Genomic DNA, 21,977 nt, shown 5'->3' on the forward strand with positions numbered 1-21,977 from the left:
AAGGGCGGCACTCCAGGCCGCTCCCCTCGACTTGGGAGCCGATAACATGAATAAAAAAAATAACGACTGAAATCAACTGCTCAACACGTGTGAATGCGTTCCTCCAAGCTGCTGCTAGATGACGACTGCCCCTGCCTGGTTCAATCATTATCAAAATTTTCCAGCATGCGCCTATGTGCATCTGGGCTCTATCTGCCAGTGTCTTAAAGATTCGTCCACGCATTCCTGCACCATTTCCATTCGTGCTGTATCTTGAGCAGTCCATTTTGCCAACTCTGCCAACCGGACGACTAAAACCAGCCCCATTTCCGATAGTGTGCTGCTGGAATTTGAATGCGTACCGTGCCCTGTCCCCAGTCAGTGCTGTTAAACGCTGTAAAGTTGCGGTTATTTCGAATCAAGATGGACAGAACGGAAGACGACTGCATTTACGAGGGTGATGAGGATGATGGCTCGAGCGGTGGCGACAGCGACAAAGAAGTTCAGAGCTATCTTTAACTATAGGCTCTAGATATAGCGTCCAACTGGAATGGACACTAAAGTAGTTACCCCATAAAATCTCGTGAGAGTTGAACTGACAAATGCCGCTTTCGGGTATGGGCAGCACCCTGCCGAAATTTCGAAAAAAAAGTGCGGTTTTTACTCGCATATACAGGGTGTATACCCAAAAATAAAGCGACAAGCTTAAGCAGTGGGAGTGGCACAGACTTCTGAAGATTATTAGACTTAGACTCTTGAGCGTTTTTGGGAGGTCGATGCTTTTCTTTGCACAAGAAATAAACCAATATTTTGGTTACCTATACGATGCGAGAAGCGAAAGAGAGGGATAGCCTTCAAACCCCGAAAGCACCTGCTTGAAATAAACTTCTCTTTGACACTCGCATACGTTACCTTTGTTATGCACGCTTGGCCCCTAGCTGAAGTTATAAAGTTCGGACATGTCACCGCTACGCGCAGGAGGACGTCAACGTGATACTGGTTGACTGGTCCAACGGCTGCCGCTCGCCCAACTACTTCTCGGCCGTCGGCAACAGCGCGCTCATTGGGCGCCAGGTGTCGCTCACCCTGCAGTCGCTGGTGCGCCAGTTCCCGGACACGGTGGATCCCGCCAGGGTGCACGTGATCGGATTCAGCCTAGGTGGCCAGGCGTCCGGCTTCTGCGGCCGCCACTTTCTCAACTCGACCGGACGCCGCCTTGGCCGAATCACCGGTGCGAGCGCGTTGAGGGGCCTTAAAGGGACTATGCAAAGAATTCAAAGTCGCTTGTAAATGGTTTCAATGCTTAGAAATGATGCTAATGAGCATTCACATCCAGTATAAGTCTTCGGAACTGAGCCGGCAATTTATTATAAATCACAAAAAACGTGCTTTTTTTTAATTCGCGGGCCGATTGGTGTGCTCGTAGTGACCGATTTTGGAACTCAAATCGTGAAAAAAGACGTCACTGTACCCATGACGTCACCAGGCCACCACACGCTCTCATTCGCTGGGGGCCACGGCAGCCACGACGTCACGGGCACACTTCCGGTAGCCGTGAAAATCGTCTGCTCGTGCAGCCGCGCGACCCTCTCGGGCAAGCGCGGGCCAGGGCATTGCCTTCGCGCATATGGGCTGCGTTCCAATACTCTAGACGTCTAACAAGACGTCTAGTGTGACGTCTAGGAAGCAGTCTACATGTCCATGTATTGGAACTTGTCTACTGCTCACGCCGCCTCGCGGCATAATAATGTAACTAAAGCTTATGAACAGTTGTACTACTATTTTTCACAAACTGAGCAATAACGATAACTAAAAACGTGTTTTCAACAAGTTTACACATTTCTTCTGCAATGACTTTGCGCGTAAACCGGACTGGTGGATGTGCCTATCGGTCAGTCTACTTGTACCAGACGGGGCCGCTCTCCGAAGACGACGCTAAAGAGATACGCGATTATTCTTTTATTATTGATGCTAAACTGTACATGCTCCTCGAACGTGCTCGTCCAGACGGTCCTGTAAGCATAAGAAAGAATACGAAAGACTGTAATCAATATGCGCGAAATGCGATACGGCTAATATACACTGCAACAGGAAAACACATACGTGACATTAAACCTGCTGTCTGCCGTACGTGACACTCGGAGACAGCGAGAGACCTAAATACAGCAGCGATCTTTAATCCTGCAAAGACTAAAATCAATTCGCAACATGCCGGTGTATTTGTTCTGAGAGTGTAGAGATAAAAAAGAATGCACGCGAAAGAGTTGATGCAACTAATACAGCAACAGAAGAACACATTTGTTAACCGTCACGCCAGCCGTCTTAACGCCCGTCGAGGAAACCAACGCCAGCGACGAGTGTTCTCTAAAATCAAGGTGCTAATTAAGATCCGGCATCGGCAGATGCCGGATCACGTAAACTGACCTACAGCGTCCGCTGCTGTAGCAAAGCTCTCAACTGCACGATTTTCTCCTGCGTGATTCACTGCTAGGAATCGCACGTCCACGAAGATTAGCCACTAGTTTGCGTACCAAATAACATAATGGAATGACTCACATTTTTTCTTTCCTATACTGCGTGTACAGTCCGACGCCCGCAAGAGCACGACTCGCTCAACAGCGTACATCAGCTCCGCCATCTTTAGACAGCAAGTTAGCCTGCATCGATGTGGACTTCGGCGAAGCAGTCTCATAAGACTGCTTCGCCGAGAAATGGAACGCGTCCCAAGATGGCGGCTGTCCGGCTACACGTCTAAGTAGCCGTCTACTTGGGAGTATTGGAACGCAGCCACGGTTTCAATTTTCCTCTGCCGCCTCCTCCTGTCGGGAGTTCCGGAGCCACTCGCACGGCTCTTCGTGGGCACGCATAGGGCTCGATGCCCATCGCGGCCGTAAAAGCGAGCAGTCGCGCCTCAAGGTCCGGGTTTATTACTGCTAACTGCAACAGATGACAAGCAAAGAAACCCAACGAGTGCCGCAATCCAGGAAGGCGAAGAGAGACCGCAGAGATGCCGCCACGCCGCCGACGCTGCTGCTGGGGTGCTAAGAGCGACAACCGGAAGTTGCAAAAGGAGTGTCAGCGGATGGCGTATTCATGGGCGGGGCCCAGTCCCAGACCTGTTTTCTTTATTTTTGTCTGGTGCCCCGCGTGTACGAGTTGAGGGGGAGAGGAGGAGCGTAATTTTTAATCGTCTATATCTTCGTTGTTATTGATGCTAGCTTAAAAATTCTTGCGTTGGGGTGACGAGTGATGAAATGCCTATATCTCGTCTGCTTTACGTAATCTAAATTAATTTATTGCATAGTCCCTTTAAGGCGTTGATAGGTGTTCAAAGTGGGCTCAGAGTCAGACACATGGTGGCCAAGTCACAGGAGGCAGTGTTCTTGCTGAGTTCGGGAAATGCGTTGTGAATTGAGCGCAAAAGTGCTGTGAAACAATAGCCATTAAATTGAATAGTCAGACTAAGACACTTAGATGTCGACGTACTTTAGGGAACCGCAGGCTGCAAGAAATCATTTGGAGCCGTTTACTACGGCGTACCGCATAGCCTACATCGTAGCTTTGAAATTGCAGAAATCATTTAATCGTAACCATTAGTATTTTAGTGCTTTCAGTTATGTTACATATACAGAATGCGACTCATCCCTATATACAGAAAACAACACCAAACAAGAACACCCCTTCAGACGTACTTGTTTTTCTATTTCTGCCGCGAATCGACGCGGATTTTTTTTTTTCGTGTGTGTCCTCTGTATTGTAGATGGCAATGGCAACTGGGTTTATCACTTTCCAAGTCGAGGATTCTTTGGCATCAATTTTAATTGTGAGGCAACTGTGCAATACTGTAATTGTTATAGAAAAAATTTAACGTAAAGGCCCATTCTTCCGATGCGATATCAAAAGCTTTCTTTCAATGTTTGTCGATCGCTCGCATCGATTAGTTAAGACTGCCTAATAAAATCAGTACGGAACGTTTTTTGATGGTGGCCAAAACAGGAGTAGCAAAAAAAATACAAGCCTACCGATCTGCGGTTATATTGATTGTTGATCTGACATCTTGCTACATATGAAAAAAATTTATTTGTAAATAACATCGAGTTGAAAAATGCGCGTAAGTAGAATTAATGGCTTTGTAAACTAGCAGAGTTATTGCCAAGATTCGAAAATCCTGGGAAGTTTCAAATACATGAAGCCCAAAAGACACTGTGCCTCAACTGTTCCGTAATTTCCGAACCTTCGCGTGCTTTCGGTGGGCAGCCCTGGACCCCGCAGGCCCGCTCTTCGAGGACAGCGACGTGCGCGTGAGCAAGGCTGATGCGCACTTCGTGGACATCATCCACACGAGTTACGGCTGGAACATGCTCAATGGAGACCTCGGAATGCAAGCTGCCACCGGCCACGTGGACTTCTACCCTAACTTCCAGGAGAGGCAGCCTGGCTGCGACGCGTTCAGTGCGTATCATGTTCCGATACGACGTTCGCGCGGATCGCTTATTGATCCGCTCATGCAAGGATGCAAGGGCGATCCGCTTGTCGCCTGGTTTCGTCATCTCGCAGAGGTCGCATATAATCCGGGGCAATAAGCACAATGTGGAGCAAGAATTTAATTGCTTAATTGCAGCCTTTGTGTCAAAAGCACGTGATTTCGTTATTTTTCTGCGCTCATTACTTAGCGAATTAATCACAACAGCACAAGTAAAATGAGCCCAGCAACCTCTTGCAGATAACTGCCCTACGCTTTGCAGCCACTGCGGCCCAAGATCGGAAATCTATTCGATATCTTTTCAAGTTATTTTCTTACACAGAGTGACCGATCGAGCGCTATGTTTTCTAATTTTTTTCTTCGCGATGTGTCTCAATGCGTAGGGTTTTCATAAGCCCGGTCAAGAGGAAAAAAATCTAGCCGAGGGTAGAATATACAAATTACCGCCTGCAAAACCAAATTCTTCTCCCTTGAGAGCATGTCTACCCAGCAGGCACGGCAGAAATTACGGCTGGTGCGCTAACCGAGTGCTTCGACCTTTCGTGTCGTGCCGCTACGTGGCATATTCAGATACCCAGCTGCATTGCTGCGCTAGCTTGGCGCAGAAAAATTATAAATGGCATCCAGAGCAGGCAGCTGGGTACGAGTAAGCGCAGGTAACAAAAGGCTCGCTCTTGCATGGCTATCGCTGTATGACAGACTTTCTCCATCGTAAACGGCGTCGGCGATGTATGTCGTAACATAAAATTCCGCGCAAACCAGCTGGCCTCGCTTACAGACTCAGCTATGCTTTAAAGCATGCGAACAAGGCGGGCGCACAGGGGCACGCAGCCACTGCACGCTAACTATAATATACTGTGAATGCTCTCAAATTCCGGCAGTCATTTTTAGCTTGTATCAATGCATTATACGACGCGGGAAGCCACCCACGGCTTACTGCTGACAGCCTTCCAAATGACCCAAACACTGTCACACTCGTGGTACAATTGGTTTCCTGTGAGGAAATCGGGGGATAATCGCTAACTTCACCCGTGGCGTTCGGGCAGCAAGCGCGAGCGGGGTATGAAGGAAGGAAAGGAGCGTTTACTCTCCGACTGGGGTGACACTTGAACCAAAGCGTGAGGGAAGAGACAGCGGGAGCGAAAGGGGGAAGAGAGAGTGAAGAGTAGGCCCTTCCTTAAGTGTAGGGCAGCTGAAGTGAAAATGATCGAGAAAACCGATATCCGTCCAGAGTACTCAGCCAGAGTAAGCCTTGAAACAAAACTCTGAAAAAATCAGCTTTCAGAACACACAAAACCGTAAGAATGGTAAAATATAGACTATAATGATAAAAATGTCATGCGGTATTACATTTACCATCTTTACCAAAAGTAACTATAAGCTGCCGTTACCAAAGAAAAAAACGGGCCGGCGACGCTGCGGCCGTGAACTCATCGGCTGCGAGGATAACGTGCGGGACGAGAGTAGGCGCCATTGCCATCCTGGTTACTTTAAATAATCAGGGCAAACTGAATACTTTTGCCAAAGTCGGTAGGTGTACGTGTACAGAAACGTGGCAAACTTAAGTATGGCAGGTTACCACCGATTTCTGCAGTAGGATCTACTGCGAACGTTAGGAAGTGCAGAGCGGCTGCCTGAATCAGTAAAAAAGAAAGACCATAACTAATCCTCATGCCGTAATCAGCTCAGAAAGATTTAGTTTATTCTCGCCGTGGCTTCTAAGAAATAATGTTAATGATAAGCACAATACTGCCGTTTTGTGAATGAGATGCGATTAAAGCTAATATCCGATTTGCGCAAGATGTACAAGAGTTTCAGGATAGAACAGTCGACTGCACAAATAAGAGTCAGTAGTAGTGAGCAGGCATATGCTTGCATGACAACGACATCGTTGCTCGAAAAAAAATCGTCCTTATGTGTAGCAGGTGAGCGTGTGAATGAGTTGCCTATTCTTAGCTGTCTCTTACAATCTCCGCCCGCACCCGCCTGGCCCAATTCCAGCCTGTAGCACGCAAATTGCCCCCCCCTCCTCCTCCTCCTCTTGACTTGAAAAAAGGAATGTGCCGAGCGCCAATTTCGCTTTCCGTTTGCTTCTAGGCCTATCGTGCCGCCACAGGAGAGCGCACGTGTACTTCGTCGAGTCACTTGTGCCGGACTCGTGCAAGTTCGTCTCCAGGCCGTGCCTTCCGGACACTGCAGACCCTCAGTGCGATCTCCTTCCCCGGGGCGAAATGGGCTACGGGAGCGAGCACGCCCCTGGACGCGGCGAGCAGTTCCTGAGGACCAACTACGAACCGCCTTTCTGTCTGTCCACTGCGCTCGACGATACTGCGTGACAACGGCCGAAAACCGGACAGACTGAGAGGACTTGGAGCACGTGGCAATACGATTGTGTGAGGGAATAAATCAGAAATCAAGCCACCTTTTCCTTTTTTTGGTTTTGTATGGGCGTCGCCTTGCCGACCGAATTACTGTGTGTTCCGAAAAATTCACAGGGGGACAGTCATGTCTCGGGGCACGCCCCCACGCAGTTTTTAAGAAACGTTGCTAAGTGGGGACAACGACTTTTGCGTTCAGAGGTAGTGCGTTTTTAGTGTAAAGAAACTAGAAACAAGCAAGCTGAAAAAAGCGATAAATAAAAATGACGAATAATAATAACTCCCCTTCAGTAGCTGCAGCCCGTGATGGTCAGCGATTGTGACAACACCAGCATGATCACTGATAACCGTTTATGTACGGAATATGTTGCATTGTTGCATTTTGCACACTCTCTTCCACGGTATTTGAATATTTTGAAAGAAACTGTCGAAACCCTGCACATGATGTAGGCAGTAAACTATAGACGGCAAATAAATTCCAGCCTTTGTGAAAATCTGACCATTATGTTTCCTTTAGAGCGGAACTTGAACAGCGTTAAGATTCCCGTACCTTTTGAGTGCTTTTGGCTACTTTTTGGTACTTTTTTTGTGAGCCTCTGTATTCCACGGGTACAGGTGCTACAAAAGAAATAGAAATCAAGTAGCCCAAAGTGTTTATGGTCAAGAACCCTCAAAGGAGTTCAAATACCCGTAGGTTACCTAGGAAAAAATACAGACTACAAAATGCAAAATAACGAGACCTAATTTATCTTAGGCATAGTAGCCGCGCAAAAAAAAAAATACACACACACACAAGAGAAGAATAGACACCGAGAGACACGCACAGTACACAAGAGAAGAATAGACACCGAGAGACACGCACAGTGCATGTCTCTCGGTGTCTGTTCTTCTCTTGTGTGTGTGTTTTTTGCGCTGCTACTATGCCTAAGATAAGTTACCAACTCGCCCAAGAGCTCATTTTACGGAACGAGACCTAAAAGGGATACCGTGAATGTCAAGGCTGACAGGATGCCGGCTCCTATTGTTCCCCAAACGAACGAAACGTAAATAACCCGTGTACTAAAGCCACGGTTGCTTTGCTCCTGGTTCTTCACCTCCGAGAGGCGCTTAGCACAAACATCCGGTGGGCTTCTTTCATAGTGGACAGTGCTGGCTAAGGGGGAATAGTAGGAATATGCAGTACGTGCTGCCACCGGGCCCATGGGCGCTCGGAGATTCGACACACGACGAAGTTAATGAATAATCCCTTCGTCCTCAGCACGCTGGAGCTTCTGAAATTTATGTGCAGTACACTACTCGTGAGATGACATTTCATCAGAACTTCAACTGTTCGTAATCATTATCGTAGTACAAAACATTCTCCTGGTACGCACGTGCGCGGCCACCTGGAAGCCGCGGAGACAACGTGACCGGGTCCTGTGCCCTTTCCCTCGACCGAGCTGTGAAGAAACATCAGGATCTCCCCGCCGTAGGTGGTACCTTCAGTGCCATCGTGTGATTGGACATCATTCTTCGAACTGTATTCCCCAGCTAGAGATCTGGGGAATACGAAGAGTATTTAAGGAGCTGCTGGTTTGATACCAGGAGAGAGCCCCCTTCTTGAGAGGTATCAGAGACTCCCGACTCCTAAGAAGCTCTCTTTACTGAGAAGCACTCTCAGTTGCCCGTACTTGTGCATAATGTAAATAGTCCTTGTATAAAGTTTTCCTAGTTTTCTTCCTCCGATCGTCTTCGTCTCTTCTCCGGCCCAGTCACGCTACCTGAATCCCAACAACTGGTGGCAGCGGTGGGATGCTGCTACCTGAATCCCAACAACTGGATGGCAGCTGCGGGAAGTCCACGTGAAGTTACCGGCTCCAACGGACCTCCGCAGCTACGGGACTGACAGGCGTCAGCTATACCTTGGCAGGGTGAGTGCCCAATGTTTTTCGTTCATTTCACCAGACCGTACTAGCACAGGCAGATGGTAGGTGCGGATTCGTGTTGTCTGGGAAATTAATTTAGGGAAACTGCTTGGTCCACTTCAAGCTAGGGCTTTTGTTTTAGTGGGCTTGCTAACGCATGGTGGAACTCGCGATGGAGAAGTTAAAAGTGCACTAGGACCTGCTCGAAATTTGCCAGGAGCTGGGGATTTCGCTACGTTCTGCGAAAAGAAAAAAATTCTCGAGGTTATGCGGCAGGAGGAGGTGACTACTGAGGAGGTCGACGAGGCTTTGGAAACGATTGTTGGACGCAAGAAAGAAAAAGAAGAGCTTCGGTTGGCTCAAGAGAGACGGGAGGTCCGTGAGGCAGAGGAAAAAGCGAGAGAACATGCTCGAAAAATGAAGGAGCTGGAAATCGCGTCGAACGGAGGGAATATGGCGCGTCTTTGCCCTGTAGCTTCGGTAGAGGAGCAAGGGAGGCAGAGATTGCAGGATCTCGTCTCACCATACCGCGTGGGAGGCGATATTGCACTCCTTTTGATAAATTTCGAACGCGCATGCGGGAAGGTGCACATCGACAAGAGCGCTTGGTCTGAGAAGTTACTTCCTCTCCTTCCGTGCGAGGCGGCCGAAGTGGTGGCTCGCCTCTCACAGGAAGAGTGTGATGACTACGAGAAGGTAAAGAGCGCACTGCTTAGAAAGTACCGGCTTTCTGCTGAAGCCTTTAGGCAGCGATTCAGGCAGGCAAAGAAAGGCGGAGAGTCGCATACTGACTTCGCGTACCGGCTTAAAGTCAACTTAAACGAGTGGCTTAAGACCGCTGAGGTGCACGGAAGACATGACAAGGTACTGGAGTGCATCGCACTAGAGCAGTACTATAGCGCGATTCCTGAAGATCTGAGGATATGGCTGCAAGATAGGCTAACAGATATAGATCTAGACAAAGGAGCACAGCTCGCAGACGAGTATTACGTTCGCCGAATCCTCCAAAGCAAGGCAGGGTACGATAATAGGTTAGGAAAGGGAGAAACCTATTTAAATAGAATCCCCGACCGAAGGGTGCCACCAGCACGCCACGATCGCCGAACAGAGGAAGCGGGATCAAAAGGAGGAGGTAGCGAAAACAAGATGGAGTCACCCAAATCTGCCGATTCGCCGAAACAGCAGGCACCTGGAGCTCGCGCGTTTGAAGCGCGAAAGCCCATTGTCCGCTATAATTGCAACAAGGAGGGTCACATCTCAGTGAACTGCAAACAGCAAAAGATGGTGTTCGCGTGCATGCGAGAGTCGGAGGAAAACCTTAAATTGCTGGAGCCATACATGCGGGACGTGGTTATAAATGGAAAGAAATTCTGGGCACTGCGGGATTCAGCGGCTACCATGGATGTTGCTCACCCGTCCTGTGTTTCCTCCATGGACTACACCGGCGAATGCGCCTGGATTAAGCAGGTCGCCGAAGAACAGAGTGCATGCTTGCCTATAGCGAAGGTGACCCTAGAGGGGACTTTTGGCAGGCTAGAAACAGAAGCGGCAGTTAGCGCAAACTTGCCGACACACTTGTCCTACCTGCTTTCGAACAAATCCGAGCAGCTGCTGAAAGAGAAAGGTCTCTCTTTCACCTCTGGCTTGGCTTACATGGCGCTAACACGTTCTCGAGCACGAGAGCTAGCAAAGAAACTCGACTACGCTCCGATAAATGAGCAGCCACCAAACCATTCTCCAGACCAGCCGGGCAATTCTTGCAGGAAAACTGATCCGTCAAAACCGCATGAGCATGACCATGAAGGTGTTCCCGAACAAGCGGTAGCTCATGAAATCCAAGGAACTGCAGATTCCGTAGAGAATGGGGCAACAGGAACCAACGCGAAGGGTTCGACAGTAACAGCTGCTTCGACTTGTTGGGAGGAGTTGACTAAGGTTGATAGGAAAGCATTTATTGCAGAGCAGAAAAACGACCCATCGTTAAGAACTCTAAGGAATAAGGTGAGCGAGGGAGTCGCCAGAAAGAACACCAGCTTTCATGAGAAATCAGGCTTTCAGTACCGGAAATACTGCGACTCAAAGGGACGCGCATATGAGCAACTCCTAGTGCCTGAGAAGTACCGACGGCAGCTTCTAGAGCTCGCACACGGAAATGCATGGGCGGGCCACCTTGGCATAAAGAAAACAAAAGCTAGATTAGCCCTCGAATATTACTGGCCTCGCTGCTGGAAAGGTGGAACAGGTAGTTAGATCTTGCGACACCTGCCAGCGGGTCGGCAAGTCGACGGATAAATGGAAAGCACCCATGACACTAGTTCCCATAATTACAGAGCCCTTTCGGCGTCTTGTAATAGATACTGTCGGCCCACTGCCAGCGTCCAACTCTGGCTGTCGCTACATTCTGACCTCACTGTACGTGGCAACCAAATTTTCCGAGGCCATTCCGTTGAAGGAGCCAAGTTCCGCATGTGTTGTAGACGCCCTTTAGTCAATTTTCTCTCGCGTGGGGTCCCCTGCAGAGATACAAAGCGATAACGGGAGCGTGTTCACAAGCTGCTTGACAACAACGTTCTTTGAACGGTGCGGGATTAAAATAATCCGCAGTTCCATTCACCACCCTCAGTCAAATCCAGTCGAGCTTATGCCCTCAGTTCTAAAGCGGATACTTAGGTCTCTGTGTTTTGAGCATAAGGGAGATTGGGAAGGCTGCATTCCAGCAGCCCTCTTTGCAATGAGGTCCGTCCCCCACGAAAGCACAGGATTTAGCCCCGCTGAACTAGTCTACGGACGTGACTTGAGGACACCATTGCGCATGCTAAGGGAGTCATGGGAGGGTTACGGCGAGGATCCCTGTGTAGTGGAATACGTCCTGAAACTACTGGAAAGACTTGCGAAAACCAGAGACCTCGTGAAAGCAAATGTCAGAGCAGCGCAGTCAGTATAAAGTGTACTACGACAAATCGGCACGCAAGCGCACCTTTCAACCTGGTGACCAGGTGATGTTGCTGCGTCCGTCAAAAAGGAACAAGCTTGAGGTGTAAGGGGAAGGGCCAACTAAGGTGGTGTCCAAGCTTTCGGACACCAACTATTAGGTCAAATTTAGGAACAAACCTAATCGGATAATCCACAGTAATTTGATGAAGCCTTATGTGCAGCGTCAGGCCATGGTTAACATGGCGCTGAACATGCCAGAGGAAGAGATCTCAGACATACCTTATGTCATACATGAGGACGAGCAGGCAGCGAATGAGCTGCTAAATTCAATCGACAAAGAGCCACGTTTGTCGGAAAATCAACGAGGAGACATGAAAAACGTCGTCCGCGACTTTGAGGCGGTGTTTTCAAACATGCCAGGAAAAACAACCCTCGCCGAACACGACATTCAGCTGTCCAGCGAACAGCCAATCAGGTAACATACCTAGGAGTACGTTTCCTTATTTCGGCCAAGGATAAGTAAGAGCGAGTGGTGTAACGTACCTTGACTCTAGGTATTGGGGCGGGCAAAATTGAACGCCACGTCGGCCAAATCAAGTCACCTATTCCCGTACCGCGTGCCCTCTAAGCACCAATCTGATTTCATTTAGCGAATTTTTTTCCTATCCAAGTGCGCCTCGAGCGGGAGCACACGCCTTGGACAGGTGCCCTGTCAATACTACTCGTCGGGAGACACCATGTGTTCATTCAGGCAAAACATTTCATCTCTTCAAGTTTTAGTTGAAGTTTTTTTGCTAAGTGCAGTTTTGGCCCTGAGTTTTGGTCTGGCGGGATGAGTGGGCTCTGAGGGCACGTGCTTTTGTCAGGCGTGGTTTGGCGTCTGTGATCGCTTTTGGCTAGCATTGCAGATAATTTCCCAAAATGGCCATCTGACGAGGGGAAGCGATGCCGAGCTTCGGCACTGAAGGTCATCAGAAGACTCCCAAAGAGCATCTGGTTCCTGGCACGCCCAGTCAGCCGAGTTACGCGCGAGCAGTTTATCTTCCGGGGGCATTATCTGGCGGCGGGGGTGCTGTTTTGCTCGCGCTTCCTTCCTGCTGTGGAATTCGGCGAAGTTTGGCATGGGGAGGATTCCACGAAGACCAACGCGAGGGTGGGTGAGCCCTCTGGGAAAGACGTGACTGCAGGACTGCCAGAGGGAACGACAATAGCGTCCCCAGGTGTTCGAACAGGAAAGCTGGAAGCAGCGACGACAATAGCGTCCCCACGTGTTCAACAGGAATGTCAGCGACGACCATAAGCGTATTCGTTCCGGCCCTCGTCACGACGAAGTGCGGTATCAGTGTGGTCCCCTTCAGTCACGCTGGATTTGAACAATTGCCCGAGTGCCGCACCTGCGACAGAGCTTCCGCGTTCCGGTCACCAGTACAAGCTCTTTCGACACCTGCGGGGAGACAGCCTGCATTCCTGTGTCATGCAGGTGCCCTCCGGACGCACGTGCGCGGCCACCTGGAAGCCGCGGGGACGACAACGTTACTGGGTCCTGTTCCCTTTCCCTCGACCGAGCTGCGAAGAAACATCAGGACCGCCCTGCCGTGGGTGGTACCTTCAGTGCCCTCGTGTGATTGGACATCATTCTTCGAACTGTATTCCCCAGCTAGGGATCTGGGGAATACGAAGAGTATTTAAGGAGCTGCTGGTTTGATACCAGGAGAGAGCCCCCTTCTTGAGAGGTATCAGAGACTCCCGACTCCTAAGAAGCCCTCTTTACTGAGAAGCACTCTAATTTTATACAGTTTTCCAAGTTTTCTTCCTCCGATCGTCCTCGTCTCTTCTCCGGCCCAGTCACGCTACCTGAATCCCAAAAGCGCTGTGTAGTCATGTGATCACTTTGGAAATGGTCCTAGCGAAGTAGACCCTGAAGTGGACTCTCTCACGGTAAGGCTAGCTGCTTTACAACTTCTGTCAAAAATTATTGCCCCCCCCCCCCCAGCTCCCAATAAAGTGAAAAAAAGTCTAGAAGTGTTTTTTTTTCCTTCCTTTTTACTCTTCCTTCTGATGTCGGGAGAAGGGCGTACGTGTGAAATGAGCGTTTCAAGAACGCCGAGTTGCGCGGATCGGTGTATCTTGTGCACGTAGACTGCTTGAAACCTGTCAATATCCGTGAAAATCCCCTTTGGCTGATGTTGAGAACTTCCGCTGATAACAAAGAAAAGTTTGTAAGCGGGGGTAAAATTTAAAGTTCTGCCACGTGCTTTCAGAATGCTCGATCCCCAGCAAGGGACCTGGTCCCTTGTCAAAAGAATTCCGCAGCAGATAACGCCGGGAATTAAGCTCCAAATGCTACCATGACGTTGCTGCAAGAGGTCGAATCACAACCACCAAATTCCGCAGAGAGGAAAACATGTCATTAATCCATTATATTGTTTTTTGGGGCCAAAGGTTCAACCCCGATGATGCCGATTGAGGCTGTCATGCACTGCAGGCTCAGGAACCAGTCGCCGGGAATTAAGCTCCAAATGCTACCATGACGTTGCTGCAAGAGGTCGAACCACAACCACCAAATTCCGCAGAGAAGAAAACATGTCATATTAATCCATTATATTGTTTTTTGGGGCCAAAGGTTCAACCCCGATGATGCCGATTGAGGCTGTCATGCACTGCAGGCTCAGGAACCAGTCGAAAAAAGTTTCTTTCCTTCTTGCAAACAACAGGTAGTTTTTCGCTGGCATTGGTGATTTGAAGAGTACGGCGATTTTGTTGAGGTTTGGTAATGACAATTATCCATTATTTCGATAGACCACTGTGTCGTTTCACTTTTCCGCTGCTCAGCCACTTATTCTAATTAGACAAAAAATTCGGACGGGGCGTTGTACAGAGTTGACACCGGCGTAAGGAGTAGCCATCAATCTAACCGGTTTTTGTGTGTTGAAAAGCCATTGCGCTCATGTCCCTCTAGAGTGCAAGCCTTGGCTCCTAACCAATTTGCCCTAATTTAGGACGAAGAAGTAAAAGAAATGGCAGTACCTGCACGACAGCAAACAATGCGGAAGCTGCACCGAGTTGCGACTCACTGCACACGTGTGATGGAGGTGCTTCATTTTTTGACGCCAGTGGTTCGACAGCCAAGTTTTATTGCAAAACTTGCAAAATTCAAGGTAAAGTCATGGAGCAAAATTCGCGGGATATGTATTCACGAAAAAAAAAGTTTTTTGTTTCTCCGTGATCAGGCAAAGACTGTCAATTAAAAGCATACACGCAAGAGGAGACATGCGTGCTCTCTACTAGAACGAATACGAGCTGACTGGGTAGGGAGTCAACACAGATATATTTTGTTTCCGCGACTTTTGTCCATGACTGTACGTCTAGCTTTCTCCGCCCTCTAACTTCCCTAAATCTTTTCGGAGCATGTTTTGCTCAGCCACTTCTTCTAATTAGACAAAAAGTTCGGACGGGGCGTTGTACAGAGTTGACAGCGCCTTGTGGAGTATATCATTAATCTAACCGGATTTTGTGTATCGAAAAGTAACCGATGGTACAGAGGGCAAACCACTTGTCTAGAACACGTTCTGGGCGTGTTTCAGGCTGAACACGCGATATCTAGCGATAATAGTTGGTTTAAAATAGTCCGGATGTAAGCATCGGAAGATAAACTCATACGATTTCATCGTCATGTTTTGCCTTCCTGGTCGCAGCGGCTTTGGGTGCTGCGGAACAGACATTTCAGTCGTTCTAGACATTTCTAGCTCAGTCGTTCTAGACTGATGGGGCCGACCGCAAGCGTGAACGCCATTAGTGACGTATCTCACCTAACGTACTCAAACAAACACCGCCAAAAATGTCATAGCAGTGGATGTGTGCTTGCGCCGTTTGGCTGAGCAGAGGGGTTTCCACTTCCGGAAAGAAAGATTGTGCTTCAATATTAGCGCTAGCTCAGAACGCGTCCTTCGAGTATGTTATGCCTGTGTGGTTTGAGTATCAGCTCTGAACCACACATAGCCACTACACCTGTCATGATCGCCTTTTTTTGTTAACTTGCTGGTTGCCTGAACGCTAGTTAATTTTAAGCCCTTTAGAGGGACACTTAGTGAAAATTAAAACCGGCCTGTATTGACAGGGCACCGAGTTCTGGTCACAAAGACACCAACCACCCCCGAAACGAAGCTTTTATAAGCTAGAAAAAAACACTGAACGAAATACAGGTGTCGCCATCGTCGCCCAATTTTGCGAGTACTATGTAGACGCCAACATCAATTTTAGTCGCAGATCCCAGAGGCCACGCTGCATCGCCATTCACTTCAACACGGAGGCAGAGGCGTCGGCTCGCGCCACCATGTGCGTTTTCACAACGATCACTGCGGCTGGTCCCAAACCGCGGCACAAAAAGCTGGTTCTAGCCAACTTTGTTCGTGCACGGTGCCGAACACAACGTCGAATCCGAGAACCTCACGTCCACACCTTGTGACTCACAGTGGCAGCGCAAGACACCGAGAAACACGCCAAAAACGGCGCTGAAAACAGCGCAAACCGCTGAACCAATAAGCGAGCGAGCCGAGCTTTCGGCAACGACGCCGCTCGCGGGTGCGCCGAGCGACGAACTGCGCTATCTGCTCCTTGGCTGCCGTAGTCGTCGCCAAGCCTATCTGGTTTCACATCGATGCCGCAGCTGAGGGTGTTTCGGAACTGACCAGCGCTGTAGCCAAGATGCTACTTTCGTCACGGCTTTATTGTGAACCCCGTCTTATGATAATATAAAAATATGCTCGATTTCCGCGACGCCTTCAGCAGCGGAGAATGCAGACGCCAGGCGATCGAGCCGCTTAGGGCAACAGCAGCAAAGCGGCTATGAGAAGAAATTTGCTTGTATCCAGCAGCTCGGTATTGGCCAACGACCCTCAAAACTGATCCATTTTTGAATTTCGACTTCCCAGAGCATGGTATGAAAGCGAACAAACAGCGTACTAGCACATTTTTCTGACACTAGCGGCCGGCGTCCAGGCTGGCTTGCAGGCCGCTGGTACGGCCGCGGTGCATATTGCCGCTATATCTTCCTCTTCGCTCAGGTCGTCGCAGTACATTGCTTAATATCGAGGGACCAGAGCACTTTCGAGGGCCAAGCGCGAGCGCAGAAGACGCGGCCAAAGCAGACGAAACTCTCGAAAGCGCGCGAACGGCGTCATTCCCAAGAGTTCTCGTTTCAAACGAGGATCGAACGAGAAGGCGACCCGCAGGTCGCCCTTGGAACTGTGAACATCGGTGTTGACGAACTGCGGAGTAGTCGCAGGCGACTGCTGGTCGCGCGACCTCTGCGACTCTCAAGTGTGAATGAGCCCTTGGCCGAGTCCGCCGCGCCGCAAGCGAATGGCCCCTTCTCCGCGGTGCCCCCGCATGTAGAAGAGGGCGAACATCATGTGTTTACGCACTCCCCCGCGGCAGGCCTGCAGTTTCAACACCTAGGATATTCTTAAACCGTTCCCGAACACCACAGTTTTCGCTGCTTAACGAGGTTAAACAGTAATTAAACCGCAACTATCTTGATTTCTTATTCAGGGGGATGGCACGAGACCATCCCCCACTACCAAAAATTACGCGCCCATTTAACCGACCGGGTAATGGCGAAGGTCAGCGCGGACGTCGCAAAAGTGACCGCGTCTGCCACGGAGGTGCTGTCTGTTTTAGGGCAAACGCCCCAAACACATGTGTACCCATCTGTCTTTTGATTTGTTACTCAGGGGTATGGCACGAGACCATACCCCACTACCAAAAATTAAGCGTCCATTCCCCCGACGGGGGAATGGCGAGGGTCAGCGCGGAAGTCGCAAAAGCGGCCGCGCCTCACCCCGGAGGTGCTGTTTGTTTGAACACAGACACCCCACGCTAGCCAACACCATAACACTGCATGCACACGGACAGCTTAACCACTAAAGCAGCCCTGCGTCTTGTCCCAGCGAGCTTATCCGTGAAGCACAGAAAACTGCGCGTTACTGATCCGTATTCCGAATTCTCTTCAATTACTAACAAAGCACCGATAACATTCCACGCGGCTTTTAATTGAGATACTTTCTTAATGCTAGGATGGACTTCTATGCAATTCGAATACTTTCTGAGCGAGCGTTCAAGTCGCTCTGCATTTACATTTCTTTCTGGCAGGGGGCGCCCTCGCTATTACAAGGGGCGTGCCGATCGAGTGGGAGCGCCTGCCGTCTGCTGTCGCGCCGATGCCGCCGTCTCGCGCGATTGCTTAGGACGTGTAAAATCAATGTTTGACAGGCATCATTTCTTGGACTGTGAAGCTGGAAGACGCTAAACGTGAGCAGAAACGTCCTGAGATGTTAAAGGCTAAGAGGCAATGCAAAGAGAGGACGTGTTTTGTTCCGCATCCCCAGGATTCTGGACCATGCGCCTCGAAAAACCGGTCGCGCCATCTCGCGACAGCCGGCGGCGCGGCGGCGCGTAACTCAATGGCGACGAAAAATAAAAATTGATATTTCGTCGCGCATAACAGTTAGAAATTAGCTCTCTCGCCTAGATGTTAAATGCATCTTAAAGTTTCATTTAGTCGAGTTTCATCGATGTAGCTTACATATTGCGTTTGCCATGAGCAATGATCTATGACAGCATGGAGCCTATGGCGAGGTCCTGAAAAATACCCCACTTGACTTCAATTTATCGCTCACTACAGCCCTATTTTAAAATATATCGACAAGCTCTAGCAGGTTCACGTAGGGTAATGTCCTACCTTTAAGGAAGTATAAGGTATTTTACATTTCAATGGCGTAAAAGTCTTCCTGCGCTATTTCACTATTGATCATGCATCATCAGCTTTTTCATGAAACGTGTGGCGCCCTCTCTCGGTGCGTTGGAAAGGCACACGTCCCTGCTCGCGGCCGGGCTCGAGTAGCGGAGGCGGCTCGATTCCGGCCGTGCCCTGCTACAGTGTCCCTGCTTTGGTAGGTTGCTTTGGGAGGTTGAGCCTGCCGTACGAATGCGCAGTTTTATCAAAAGTGCCCCCATCGGAGGGAGGCTATGGCCATGGGCTGCTACATAAAATGCTACAAGAAAGCGTGTGCCTTCTATCAGGTATATAGAGGAAATTATAAGAAGACTCTTTTGCTTGACAGGTACATTTTTCATTAAGCGCGTACAGTGACCACACCGGCATAGGTGATAGTGGAATTGCGTACGCAATAACAGTGCAAAGCAATGAAGCTTTTAGGTACTTTCGTTCAAGCAGTGAAATTTGTAATTCCCGGACGCTCATACTTAGAGCTCACTCACCGATACTTGTATATGGTTCTTGCACTGTGCATTCAAAATTGTAAAATCGTGTCTTAATGTCTACATTTCAACACTCATGTGATTAGCCTCAATAGCAGAAAGCTCTTCCAATCTTTTGTCGATGTGGTGCAAGTGCAGCAAGGATGCGTTGAAGTGAATGTTGCATGTGTTGCACATAAGAGGCGGCAAACCTGATGCTGCGTTTTATGCCAGTAGGTTATTTGTCCAATGTAACAATTAGTAGTGTGGTAGTTCACATTTTTGTCTAGGTTGGTAAAGTGCTTCTCACGATTCGATCGTTCGCCGTCGAGAAGGGGTTTACCATTGCTGTAACCGATGCTAGTTTCGGCAATTCGGTCAAAGATGTACGTGAAGGATGAACCGCTAACGAAGACTTCATAGAGTGGCATGCTGGGAACTATTCTGAAGAGTGTGCCATCAGTTCGGCAAGCCAGTAACTACGCCGTTACCCAGAGCAGCAATCAAGAGTCAAACTCTAGTTAAATGTTCTTGATTATAATTTAAATCTGCTAAGAAATGAACAGAAGTTATTGCCGGATAACACGATGTTTAAAAGATTACTGGTTTTCTCCAGTACGGTGACTCGGCACTCCACCCAACCCGTTTGTGCAATGCGCCGCTAGCGCGATTCATTAGCGACAGGACGCTACATGCTCGCGGCCCTGAATATGCAGTGAATTTACCGTGTTGTGAATATGTGCAACAATACCCATAAGCACTTTCGCACGAGTGGCGCGAACATATTTTTTTTTTTTTGCATAAGTTCCAACCTACCCTCGTTTTTTTTTTTTCTGCCGCTCTCCTATCTACTTTTCCCTATCCTCTCTCTTTGCTTTTAATTCCACCGGTTGCAGTTCTAGTGCTTGAGGGATTAGATAGCAATCGCTGGGCCGGCAACATTTTTAGCTTCCTTTTTGTATTCTCGTCAGTTGTTGTTGCCTCTGAATCTGTTGGCAAACTACTACTTCTTGGATGTGTGACTCCCGGGGAGTTAGCGCGGCTTTTTAAGCGCACAAACCGCGGGAGTCAGAAGAGGGAGCCGTTTCCACGGAACGATCCAGCGACTTTTAAATGTGCCATGCATCTCCATGATCCTGGTGCTGGCTCCCTTCCCCTGTCGAGCGGACGGAGAGAATTTCAAGCCGTGGAGAGAAGGGGTTGGGGGCGATGAAAGAACAACTTAAGCCGCGAAGAAAAGTTCGGGGAACCTGAAATAGCTTCAAGCCATGAAGAAAAGAGCCCTTTTGTGTGCCCTTTCACTGATACGGCTTATGTGCGCGCGCATCTCAGTGCGAGTCTTCGTTGTTTTCTTCCTTTCAATAAAACTTCAGTTGTTAGTCCAGCCTCGTCTTGTTTGCTTCTTCCTTTGTGTCGCGTCTTCTGGCTGGTTTAAAATGAAGAAAAGAGCCACCGAGAGCCCGGCGATCCTTCCATTGTTATAAACCGGACCCCCCTTCCAACGCGTACACGAGCGCCCGCGCGCTGATGCCGACATCTAGCACGGACGCCTCACCTAGGCTTGCTGGCGTCTCCTGCAGTGCGCATGCGCAGACCGGTTTCGGCTTACGCTAAGAGCGCGGACGCTGAGCGCGTACGCCCAGGAAGGGCCATTCGAGTTGGCGCCTCTAGGCCTTTTTTGGGGTGGGATGACTGTCTTTGAAGTGGCACAGGAGGCCTCCGATAATGATGTCCGGCTTGTGTGTAGTTTGCATCCCTTCCTTTCTGAGAACACTGGCCAAGGTTTCGCAGACACCCTTTACGTACTAACTGCATACGCGTTTTTGCCACCAGCGTGTCCTTAGCATAAGCATATCGAGTTGTTTTCGTTGCATCCTTTTCAGTCTTAGATGATACATCGAGTGAAGAATCTTGGGTATCCATTGCCTAGAAATGTTTTCTTTTGCTTATGATGAGTTTTAATGGCGCACTGGCAACCTCGCACCAAGCGCAATGGGTTGAAGTGTTTTCTTCAACACAATGTTAGGTGGAAGACCATTTTCCGAGCACTTCAACTCAAAGAAACCAAGCGCCAGGCTTCGAGAAAACTTCTACCCATTGGAAATCAGTGGGTACACGGCGACACTGCGGAACGAATCACACACCGTCCTTGAGCCGCATGCTCAAAGCGATGTGTCATTGCTGTTGTCGCTGATTTTAAAACAAATATGCAAGAATTGGGAATCGTCTTAACCAAAACTTGCTTGAATTCCACCCTACCCTTAGGGCACAATTTTCAGCACTGTTCCTCCCAAAAAGGCTACGGGAACAAGACGCACAACACGCAGCATCAAACGGATGAAGAACGTAGAGAGGCGGTAACGGAAAGGGCCAAGGATGATTTCAGCAGGTGCATAGGTACGGAGAAATTCTTTTTCAAGAGCTACACGGGCAGCCGGTAGCAGGGTGGTAAGAGGGAGGAAGAAAAGGACAGTGGGGAGGGGTCTCCTGCTGTGCCTTTGCCTGCCTTTCTTGTTTTTTCTCCTTTTACTTTTCCTCGAATCGTGGAGCGCAGTCCATGGTTGCTTTTTGGATGCGCTATGTTTCTGTTCCCTATGGTGCGAAGCACGAGCTGCACGACATAGTCGGCGCCTCTGCGAAAACGGCCCGGAAAGGTCATGGGCGCACTCTTGCCTCCAGGCTGTCACAAAAAAAAAACTTACAACCGCTAATGTGTCAGTCCTGGCAAAGGGTTTCTCCACACGCAGACAAAAATCTCCCGAAAAAGACATCAGAATTTCTGCAGAAGATTCTTTACTGCCTTCCGCCAAACTAAGGAATTCCACCAGCCTTGTTAAAAGCACAGCGCATGGCACAGGTAGACAGTGCCACCAAAATCAATTTCGGACGAGTTAGCGTGGTTACGCCAGTTGCAACTAGGAGTGCTAGCACTTCGGTTTTCAGTGCTGTTTCAGTGTTCGGTTCCGTTGCGCATAGATGCAGCTGATGAAGACGACGATATCCAAAATACAGCGCAAGAGACTGGTATTTTATGACGCAAAA

General features: G+C 49.2%; 2 protein-coding genes across 4 annotated transcripts in view; one reads left to right on the plus strand and one right to left on the minus strand.

Annotated features, from left to right (window-relative positions):
* The window catches only part of LOC144114518 (pancreatic lipase-related protein 2-like), a 47,747-nt gene extending 40,706 nt beyond the window's left edge, over positions 1–7,041 (plus strand). Inside the window, exons 5-7 of the mRNA XM_077648314.1 lie at positions 958–1,210; positions 4,237–4,431; positions 6,560–7,041. Of these exons, the coding sequence (XP_077504440.1) occupies positions 958–1,210; positions 4,237–4,431; positions 6,560–6,798 (687 nt within the window). The 3' untranslated portion in view covers positions 6,799–7,041. The remainder of the gene's footprint in view (positions 1–957; positions 1,211–4,236; positions 4,432–6,559) is intronic.
* The window catches only part of LOC144114519 (uncharacterized), a 184,717-nt gene that overhangs the window by 39,087 nt on the left and 123,653 nt on the right, over positions 1–21,977 (minus strand). Inside the window, exon 4 of one of the 3 annotated variants that reach the window (XM_077648318.1) lies at positions 1,273–1,992. The exons of the other annotated variants lie outside the window; for them this stretch is intronic. The gene's annotated coding sequence lies outside the window, so the exon portion shown is untranslated. Of the gene's footprint in view, positions 1–1,272; positions 1,993–21,977 lie in introns of those variants that run through there. 3 annotated transcript variants of the gene reach the window in all.

This window comes from Amblyomma americanum, chromosome 1 (genome assembly GCF_052857255.1).
Source record: "Amblyomma americanum isolate KBUSLIRL-KWMA chromosome 1, ASM5285725v1, whole genome shotgun sequence".
Classification (NCBI taxonomy): domain Eukaryota; kingdom Metazoa; phylum Arthropoda; class Arachnida; order Ixodida; family Ixodidae; genus Amblyomma; species Amblyomma americanum.